The sequence below is a fragment of the Cervus elaphus genome, chromosome 23, assembly GCF_910594005.1.
Source record: "Cervus elaphus chromosome 23, mCerEla1.1, whole genome shotgun sequence".
NCBI lineage: Eukaryota > Metazoa > Chordata > Mammalia > Artiodactyla > Cervidae > Cervus > Cervus elaphus.
The window spans coordinates 63,451,175-63,462,209 of NC_057837.1; the positions used below are offsets into that span (position 1 = coordinate 63,451,175).

The 11,035-nt window shown below is 34.3% G+C and overlaps 1 protein-coding gene across 4 annotated transcripts in view; it reads left to right on the forward strand.

Moving 5' to 3' along the window:
- Window positions 1-10,402, forward strand: part of ITCH (itchy E3 ubiquitin protein ligase) — a 97,138-nt gene extending 86,736 nt beyond the window's left edge. For 3 of the 4 annotated variants that reach the window (XM_043884921.1, XM_043884920.1, XM_043884923.1), the window contains 3 exons: window positions 1,844-1,940; window positions 5,400-5,472; window positions 7,783-10,402. In XM_043884921.1, the coding sequence (XP_043740856.1) occupies window positions 1,844-1,940; window positions 5,400-5,472; window positions 7,783-7,882 (270 nt within the window). In that variant the 3' untranslated portion in view covers window positions 7,883-10,402. Of the gene's footprint in view, window positions 1-817; window positions 829-1,843; window positions 1,941-5,399; window positions 5,473-7,782 lie in introns of those variants that run through there. The other variant, XM_043884922.1, reaches the window with a different exon arrangement.
- The last annotated feature ends 633 nt before the right edge of the window (window positions 10,403-11,035 follow it).

Below are 11,035 nucleotides of genomic sequence, written 5' to 3' on the forward strand. Positions count from 1 at the left end.
GCCAGGTAATAATATTCCCCTGCATTTGATCTAAATGCTTTTGAGGATTGTATAGAATTGTCTGAACTATGATTTTCATTATTAATATCTCATTAAGAATTATTTAATGTTTAGAACTTAGAGGCCCTTGGTTTGGAATCATAATGGTGCCTCCTCAAAAATTTCTGCTACAAGCACCTGAAAAATTGCTCACTAATCATTAGAAAAGTGCAAATCAAAACTAAAGTGAGATGTACACCCATTAAGGTGTTTAATAACACCCATTTAAGGTGTTATTTTAAAAAAATGAAAAATATTCATCCTTGGTAAGGATGTGGAGAAATTGGAATTCCTCCTACATTGCTGGTGACAATATAAAATTGTATACCACTGTGGAAAACAGTTTGGTAGGTCCTCAAAATGTTAAATATAGAATTATCTTATGGTTCAACAATACATTCTTTTGGTCATACCCAAAAGAATTTAAGGTAGGAACTCAGATACTTATCATATAACTATGTTCATAATCAGCATTATCCATATTAGCCAAAAGGTAGAAGCAACTTAAAATGTCCATCAACAAATGATTGGATAAACAAAATGTGGTACGTACATACGATGCAGTATTGTCCAACCTTAAAGGAAATTCTAACACAGGCTATAGCATGGATGAACCTTAAGGATATTATGCTAAGTGAAATAAGCCAGCCACAAAAGGACAAATATTGTATGATTCCACTTATATGAAGTATCTAGAATAAACAAATTTATAGAGACAGAAAGTAGAATAGAGGTTACCAAGTACAGGGGAGAAAGAATGCAGAAGCAAGGAGGTAAGTTTAAAGAAATGAGTTTTTGTTTGGTAAACTAAAATTCTGGAAATGGTGGTGATGGTTACACAACAGTGTGAATCTGTTTAATGTCATTGAATTGTATACTTAAAATGGTAAATTTTTATTTTATATATATGTAACCACAGTAAAAAATTTTTTTTCTTAATGCCTGCTTTTTATGTAAAGAAACTCATAAGAAGGGAAGGGACGTTTGTATACTTTTGGATGATCCATGTTGATGTATGGCAGAAACCAACACAATATTGTAATTACCCTTCAATTAAAAGTAAATTTTAAAAAAATCATTAAAAAAAAACCATAAGCTGAAATGACCAAGCTTCTATAAGTTAGTACAGTAAGATAAAAAATCTTTCCAAAAATTTGGCTGAGCCAAAATTCTTGTGCTGCAGGCTAGAAAGCATTCTATAGAAACTTAATGTTTTGAGTCAGGGTTGTAGGAGTTAAAAGCCACATAATTCTGGCAACACATAGTTACACCAAAACATAAAGAACATTGAGAGAACATTCCTGGGATATATCCAGGTCAGAATTTGTGAGCTTAATTTCATTTGTTCATAAAACCAAAAAGTCTGTTCTAACTCAAACTCTGCGTCCAAAACCAAAAAGTCTGTTCTAACTCAAACTCTGCGTCCAAAACCAAAAAGTCTGTTCTAACTCAAACTCTGCGTCCTTGGTAATCACATGTATGTCTGTTGGACAGGCAGGTCTAGGGGTAAAAGGAGGGTGCCCTAGAAGAGCTGATCTTGAGGCTGCACGCGTAGGGCACTCTTCTTTTTCTGTTTACCTATAGGGTTGTGGTACCAGGGTTGGTATTGGTGGAGGGGGCTGATCAGTGGGGCTTTTGACAAGCATGGAGAAGCTCTACCATCCATGGTAGTAATAGGTGCATTTTCTGGTGCATGTCACCCTGGGAGTTCAACTAAGATGTGAAATGATCTTTTTTCCTTTCTTGTTTAGTATTCTAAATGTCACATATGACCTCTGTATCTCTTTAAATGTGCTTTCAACAGTTTGTTAAAGAAATCGATAATGAGAAGAGAATGCGACTTTTGCAGTTTGTTACTGGGACCTGCCGACTGCCAGTTGGAGGATTTGCTGACCTAATGGGTATGTCTACAGGATGACACTGCTGTTACCTTAATGTGTATACAGAATATCAGAAATAACAAAGTATATCTATTTTCTTAATTAGATATAGTTAACCTGGATTTGTGTCAACTTTTAAATCACTTTGTAATCCTTATCTCAAAAATGTTTAATTCTTAGGCTAGACTCCACATTTTTTCAGTCCTTTGGCAAACATTTCAGTGTCTCCTGTGAGCCAGGCACTATTGTTTGTATTATATTTTAATGACTTGTTTACCACTCTTCCCTGTTATACCTGGAGCTGCTTGAGATATAGATCCATATCTTCCATCTTTTTATTTCTAGTGCCTGTCACATAATAGTCACTGATTAAATTGCATGTTGTTTAGACGTGAATGACTGTAAGAATATTTTGTGATTAAATAGTAAGTAAATTCAGGTCTTTATTTAACACTAACAATATGCAAGTAGCATGGGAGGATAGAAGTTGGAATCCTTAAGTCTGCTGGAAAAAGAGAGTCAAAATTAAAGAATCAAGTAGGTGACTTCCCTGGCAATCCAGTGGTGAAGACTCAGCGCTGCTGACACAAGGGATGCAGGTACGATCCCTGTTCAGGGGACTAGGATCCCACATGCCCTGTGGTACGGCCAAAAGGTAAAAAAGTAAGTAGATCAAGTAGACGATTTTGGGTAGTGTGTTGAACCAGTTCAAGATTTTAAAAACCAGACTGAAAGAATTTGGACATTACTTTGGGTTTTGGAAGCTCTGGGAGCTTTTTGAAGACAGTAGAACTTGCTGAAGCTGCATTTGAGGAAGACTTGATAGTATAGCATGCAAATAGAAAAGCTTGGAAATAGGAAGAAGCCATTAGAGCTATGATAAGAAACTGATCTTAAGAGAGAAAATAGGGATGGAAAAGGTAGAAATAAGAGGAGTTCCAAAAGTAGAAATAAGACTTGATTAGAAGATTAAATGTAAAGGAAGAATGCTTACATTTTATGCAACATGGAGAAGTTGTGAAGTGTAAGGAATCTGCTAAGTGTAAGGTGACTGTCAGACAACCAAGTAGAAAATTTCAATGAGAGGACAGTTTTACAGGTGTTGAGTTTAGAGGTAAGAGTTAGAGAAAGTAGACTCATAAGAGCAGTGAAGCAGTGACATTTGAAGCTGTGAGAATGGATGGGCTTGTGCAGAAATAGAATACAAAGAATAGAGACCTGATGCTTAAAAAACATCTGTATTTAGGGTTGAGATAGGACTATCCTAGAGGCAGAGGAGAGGCCAGGGAGTAAAAAAGAAAAATATTTTAGTCTCTCTGAAGCAATATAGAGGGGAAGTTTTTATCTAGTGCTTCAGAGAAAGAAGTCTCAAAAGGATAATTTCTTTTTTTTTTTTTTTTTTTTTTTCAAAAAGGATAATTTCTAAGTACATTTTTGGAGAGGGGCACCTTTGAGAATGCTCTCTAGTTTGAAAAAGAGAGACCATGTTGGGGTTTGGAGAGGTTAAGGAATAGTGACTAAAATGAAGAAAAAATTGCTACAAGTTTCTCAATAAAAACTGGGAATTTGATTATTAAAAAAATAAGAACTAGGTCTGCTCTTAGAAATAATATTAGGATTGGGTGGAGTAATCTGAAGCAATACAGAAGGATACTTTTGGAAGACAGTAAAATTGTGATTCATCAAATTTTAGAGGACAATTAGTTTAACCTTCCTTCCACCCAGTATAGGAAAAGAAAGTTGTAAGAGTAATGTATATAATAATTAAATCTGGTGGATCTTGACCTTATCAGGTCTAATATCCCATTTTTGTAACATATTTATGTCTTTAGTATTATATAATGAAGTTGGTAGATATGAAATGTATCTACAACCTCCAGAAAATACATAAACATAACACTAACTGTAATATCAAGAAGTTTTTAAGTGATTTATGAAGAAATTATATTTCACACATGTATATCTGGGAGAAACTATTAGAAGACACAAAAAGTTGTTCCTGTTTAAATGAGCTGATCTAAGAGAAGATCAGAAGCTCTTTCTATATAAGAATTACTGAAATATGAAAGAACAGATAGAAAAGGTAAAAAATAATAGACTTAAATAAGTGTAAGAGAAAGAGGGAAATAGCCTAAATGAATTAAGGATAATATACCTGCCAAAATATAGCTGATTAAAGTAGAGGAAAAATCAGGTAGAACTTAAAGTATAATGGCTAATCTTGGAATTCCAGTATAAGCCAAGGCTCTGATATTTAAAAGGCCTCAGACCTTTTTAAAGTTGAAGTAGGTTGAAAAATAGGAATAAACGTGCAGGAGTCTATATGAAGGTTGTTTGGTTTAGGGGCAGTGTCAGTAAGGTTGAAAACAACAGACAGCCTAAATTACAGTTTATGTTTACAACATGATGTGTTACAAGTCCATAAACATCCAGGGTAACTGATATTATTTGTCAAATAGCCTTTATCAATGAATTCACTGAAAATCCTTCATTTCATGTTTCTCTATTTTGATATTTGATTCAGTCTATTAAAAGTAATCCAGACTCTACTGTTACATACTAATTAGCGCTATTAAACTTGTCATCTCTGTGGCTAAAAATGCTATAATATATTGAGAGAATGTGCAGTACATAAACTAGTAATTTCAAACTTAATTATTTTAGCTATCCTGTTTCATAATGACTGTATCTTATGTTACTGGGCTTTTCACATAACTACTTAAGAAAGCACTTCACTATTAGTAGATGCAAAAGTATTACCAATTTATATTTGTATTGTGTTTAGTCAGGTGGAACATGAGAAAATTCTTTGGCTTGACTTATTTTACACATGGCAGAACATTAAATGTGCCTGGCACTGTCTTATTCAAAAGTCCAGTAGTACTTCCAATCCTTGTGACCACCAAAAAATGCTGCTTAGGGGGCAGTAGTGATGTTTTTAGAAAACGAGTACTAAAAGTTAATAACCTTAACAGTTGACTGAAGATAAATGAGAGACAAGAATTGGGTAAAAACTGTGTGAGGGTACACCCTACAGGACCTATTGAATTCACTAGGTAGTTTACATTTTCTAAAGTTTTCACAGTTTTCTATTTAAATCAAGTTTTATAAGACAGTGAGTTTTAGTTTCCCTGTTTAAAATTGAAATTAAATTTTTTATGCATTCTATTCTTATGTGAGATATTATTAATTACAGCATTCTGTTGTTCTAGCTAAGGGATATAGATGAAACTGTGTTTTCTCCTCCTTAACATGAATTAACAATATGATTCTCAAACTTGAGCACTCATCAGAATCATCTGGAAGCTTGTTAAAATATTGTTGCTGAGCCTCACCCCTAGAGTTTTTGTTTCAATTCAGTTGGGGCCTGTGTATTTGTGATTCGTTAAGTTCCCTGGCGATGCTGATACAGCTGAATTGGGGATAGCAATTTGAGAACCATTACACTATCAAACTGTTGATGATTTCACTATATTTTAGGGAGCAATGGGCCACAGAAGTTCTGCATTGAAAAAGTCGGGAAAGAAAATTGGTTGCCTAGAAGTCATACCTGGTAAGTAAAATCAGAGAGTGTTTATGTATAAATGAAATTCTTTATTATTCACCTGAAACTAACAACAATGTTAATCAACTATACTCCAAAATAAAAATTTTTTAAAGTGTAGAAAATAGCCTTTTCTCATTTATCTTGTATATACTATAGCATATTACAAATTAGAAATGAAATATTTTCCCCATGGTATTGAATTATTTTTAACAGCTTTAGTGACATATAATTTATGTAACAAAAAACTTACCCATATCTAGTAATATTTAGTAGATTTTCAAATAAGTAACCATCACTACAATCCAGTTTTAGGTTTCTGTCACCCCAAAACAATCCCTGTTAACCGATTTACAGTTAATCCCTTTTCTCACCACTGCATTTTTTTTTTTAATGTGATATTTAGAAAACACTTTAACATTTCTCTGTAGGCAGAGGAAGGAATCAAATCTAGGTAGCTATAGAGAGAGATACTCTTAGCATAGTGACAGAAAAAATGTTTTCTTATTATAAATGTAGTTTAACCACATTTCCAAAAACGTACAAAACTAAAAACCCAAATCTTAACTCAAATACAAAAATGTTCGAATTCAATATAATGCCAACAATATTTGCACTTTATTTTGTGAGACATTTCAGCGGTCATATATAGACCTTGCCAGACATTTGTGTGTTTTTCCTATCTGCCCTTTTTATTATCTTGTGTGCTCTTTTGTATTTTCATTAATACGACTTTTTAAAACAGCTTGTCATGTTTGTTGAAGAATCAGTTGACCATAAATACATGGGTTTATTTCTGAATTCTCAGTTCTTTTCCATTGATCTATAATATTTGTCCACAATGACAGTAACATTGTCTTGATTACTATATCTTTTCAGTAAGTTTTGATATTAGATATGCATTCTCCAACTTTTTCAAGATTGTTTCTGCTCTTCTGGGTCCTTTGGATTTCCATATGAATTGTAGGATCAGCTTGTCCAGTTCTGCAAAGAGATCAGCTGGGATTTTGATACAAATTGATTGATTAGTTTGGGGGGAGTATTGCCATCCTAACAGTATTGTCTTCTGACTCATGAATATCAGGTGTCTTTCCCTTTATTTAGTTGTCTGATGTATTCCAACAGTGTTTTGTAGCTTTCATTACATAAGTCCTGCTTTTCTTCTGAAAAATTTATTCCTAAGTATTTTATTCTTTTAGAAATGATTATAAATGGAATTGTTCTCTTAATTTCACTTAAGATTAATCATTGCTAGTATACCGAGATACAGTTAATTTTCTTATACTCACCTTGTACACATATATTTTGATTTGATCTTTTGTCCCTTTTTTTAAACTTGGAACACACTGTGCCATTACATTATTGTGAACAGCTTATCTCAGTCATGCATGAAAACCAGTCTCATTACTTTTTCAAGTTGCATGTTTTTATTTGTTCATGTTTATAACTGTAAATTTATTTTCCCTTTGTGGATACATGATTTCTTCTGTTACCAAATATCTGTTGAGTGAGTGCTCAATCATGGCTGACACTTTGTGATCCCATGGACTGACTGTAGCCTTCCAGCCTCTTTTGTCCATGAAATTTTCCCAGCAAGAATACTAGAGTGGGTTGCCTCCAGGGTATCTTCCCAATCCACCCAGGGATCGAACCTATGTCTTTTGTGTCTCCTGCATTGGCAGGCAGCTTCTTTGTGACTGAGCCACCTGGGAAGCCCTCCAAGTATCTACCTGCACCTTATCCTAAAACTATAGTAGAAGGCCAAGGCTTTAGGGCAGATTCACTACCTGTTACCTTGTGAAAGTGTCCTTAATATGCCCCCAAATTAGAAGGTATCTTTAAAAACTCACAGTTAAGAATAAGAGAAAGGCAGTAGGACCAGCATATTAGATATGAGAGCAGAAAATATTTTTATTGTTAATGGGGTATATTTAAAACCTTTTGATAAGAGACCTATGACCCACAAAGCCTAAAGTATCAATATTTACCATCTAGCCCAAACAGCAAACGTTTGCTGGCCACGTTTGATAATAGAGTAAATGGGAAAGTTTAAGAGGACTAGCATTTTACTGAGTACCTATTGAGCATCTGGTACTGTGCTATATATGCTTACTTCTTCATTGTATCCTGAGAGGTAAATACTATTAACTCTCATTTTACCAAAGAAAAAAACAGAAAAGTTAAAAAAAAAAAAAAAACACAAAAAAACAGGTGCCCAAGGGCCCAGTGACAGAACTGAGATTTCAACCTAATTTTGCCTGGCTTTGAAACCATTGTTAGTATATACCCTTTTCTCAAGGTAACAATTCTTACTTTTAGTTTTAACCGCCTGGACCTGCCGCCCTACAAGAGCTATGAGCAACTGAAGGAAAAGCTGTTATTTGCTATTGAAGAAACAGAAGGCTTTGGACAAGAGTGAATTCTGAGAGCCTGCACCACCAAAGGACAAGAACTTATTTGCAGCGTTTGTCCTTTTCCTTCTTTGCCTATTGCACACTTGTAAAATTGGACTGTGACTGTTTAGAGAGTTACCTTGAGTGTAAGTAAATTAATGTTATCATTGAGATTTATCTCCCAGTGATTCTGGGTTTCTTCTCAGTGTTTTCAGAAATCAGATCTGCAAATGACTTGGTCATAAACCTTACTTACCATGAGATTAACACAGCAATGAAATCTGCCCTGTCTTATTCCACTAGATTCTTTCCTTAACAAAAAATTTGTGTATGTGTCTCAGAAGTCTCAGTTAGGTTTTTTTTCTTTTAGAGATTCTGAAAATATGCAGGGAGGTCACTTGGTAACTAAAATATGTAAAATCTACCTATTAAGCCTCATGGAAAGAGGTATTTGTTTAAAACAGCCCAGCTTCTGGGGTTATGAGCAAATTTCCGGCTTGTGCTCTCCCTCTTCTTTCAGCCTGGCCTGACTGTTGTTTTTCCTTTCCAGAGCATGAAATCCATGCATCATTTGATGTTATCCCTAGAAAAGAGATGCTAGACTCTTGTATCTCTCCACAAAGTAGTTTTGTTAATTTGAATTCAGAGAGAAGTTGGTCCTGGTCTGCAAATGACTTAACACTCTTCATTTGGAAGTTTGATTGTTTTAATTGCCTCGCAAATACTAAACTTCACAAACAATATTGACACTATGATGCCTTCACTGTAGAGAGAAAAAAAAAAGTTAGCCAATTTTTGGAATTAATTTGGGTGAATTTATTGAAGACCATCAACAGTTTTTTTATGTTCCTGTGTATCAATTCCATCTTTAAATTTTATCATAATCCAACAACTCCAGTTACATTTAACTACTGCTAAGGAGTTCAAATTAGAGTGCTTTCTAATCGAAGTAGAGGTCAATGAAATATCTATAAAATCACATTTTCATTAGGGAGGAAGAGCTGTGGTACTGGCTAAAAAAGCAAGTAATACATTTACAGCAGTACATTTCTAGTAACCACAGAAATGTATTGTCTGTGTGAATTATAACTTAACAAATTGACAATTTCTCTGACAAATGTTACAGTAGTTACTTCCACTCTCTCTTGTCCTGATTTGGATTTTCTGTTCAGCTCTAACAATTTTAACAGCTTTTTCCCATGACTGTTTAATATTAGATTGCCCTGTTAGTAACTGATTAATGCACTTTGACCTTCTCTGTGTTTAAATTTTTTTTAACTTAGCCTGCTTAGACTTAGCAAGATGACTGCTGTCAGAGGACAGCGTGAGGAAGCCTAAGCCAGCTGAGTGCCTGTCATAACTGAACTCATAACCTAATATCTCATGAAATAGGGACTTCGGCAGGTTTCAGTAGCATAGCATGAAAAAGGGGCATTGAGCCAAAAATAAGCAAATAGCAAACCCCTGTTCTATTTGGAAAGGAAATGGGCTTTTTTTTTCCCCTAACTACTCTTCCTTTTACATCTTGAAACAATGACAAAAACACTTTTAAACTTGTGTATCTGTTTTCTAAAACACTGCCATCATAAAGCAGACATGTCAGTGAAAGGGTTGCCTCATCCAAAAGTCGTTAGTGTAAAGGGAGAGATTGGGCTCCTCTCAGTCCTATCTTTATTTTGATTTTATTCTACATACTCTAGGAAATGTACTATGGTCTCTAAAAGCCCTAGTTTTCAAAGTGACTCTGCCTTTTTGTTGGTAGGGGGCAAAAAACTATTGCTTTGTCTTACAGAGCGAATGTCTGCCAACTACCCATTCATTATATGTCTGAACTTTGGTAATATGTGGCTATGGAGATTAAACCTTCTATAAAGACTTCCTATTGAGGTGAATGCTCATATTGAAATGTAGTTACCTACAATATTTACTAGAGATTTATGAGATTAAATTAAGAGATAATGTAAGAAAGTAGACTTTTTTGTTCTACATAATGCTTGATGATTCATTTAGGGACCTAGAAATATTGTGCGAAAATGTATAAATATCATCCAAAAGGCTTTCTGCCCTATATTTTTAAAATACAGAATAGTTATATATGAAGTAGTCCCGGCCCTAGTTCTATAGGGCTTGGCTATTTAATATTTTTATGGAAGAAATGTTTAGTTCTGGAAAAGGTAAATGCTTGTATATATTTTTGCAGCCTGGGGTCTCCCTTGCTCTATTTCTCCCTTTAATTTAAATGGCCATGTGTATGTCTTTACTGCTGTGTTAGGAAGATGGGGGCTGGATATCCCAAGAATCAGAGGTTAATTACAAATATTGCAGATAGACAGCAGACATAAATATCTACCAAATACTATCTTAAATTTTGGTCCAAACTGATCATTTGGAAATAGATTTATTGTAAGTGTTTAATTAGAGCGATTTCTTAAATCTGAACTAAATTGCTTTTAGAGTCCTTTTTCTTTGTAAGCATTGTAAATGCTAATAAATCCTGTTAATTTTTTTACTGCATGTTATGTTGAAATAAAAACAAAGTAAAATGAGCAATTGCCTTATTCTTCTGCTCTTTTGGGAGGTTGGGGAAAGCAGCGTTTCACGTAGCCTGGGTGAGGAGGGAAGGACCTTACTTGTTTTATCAAATAGATTGATTTAAAACTGGTCCAGCAGCTCATAATAATGAATTCCTGCTCTGGCTTTTATGATCTTAAATCAGAGTGCAGGAGAATTTTAATTTCATAAGACTTACAATAACTCTATTTAAAAGTTCGGGTACTAATTTTTCATCAAGAGATTGACATACCAGTGTCATTTCATCAGAAATTTTAGTGAAACATGACTCACCAGCCAGAGGTTCATCCTAAATCAACTATGTCAATCAGGCCCACTCTGCCAATTTTTTATTTATCTGGTTAATAACTGAAATGTTACTAGGGATGACTTGTGGAATTAAGACTTCTGTTTTTATATCCCTCCTTGTTTTGGATGTAACTCCATCCTTTTAAATTCCTTTAGGTTAACTACTTCTATTTAATACTGTTGGCATCTCCAGCCCCCCTCATTTTTTTTTTTTTAGTTGCTTTCAGAATTATTTGTATTTATGCTATGCTTTTGTTAACCAAAAATGGAATAGCAGCACTGGATTGTATATTATTGTATTGGAGTTCCTTTGTTTTCTT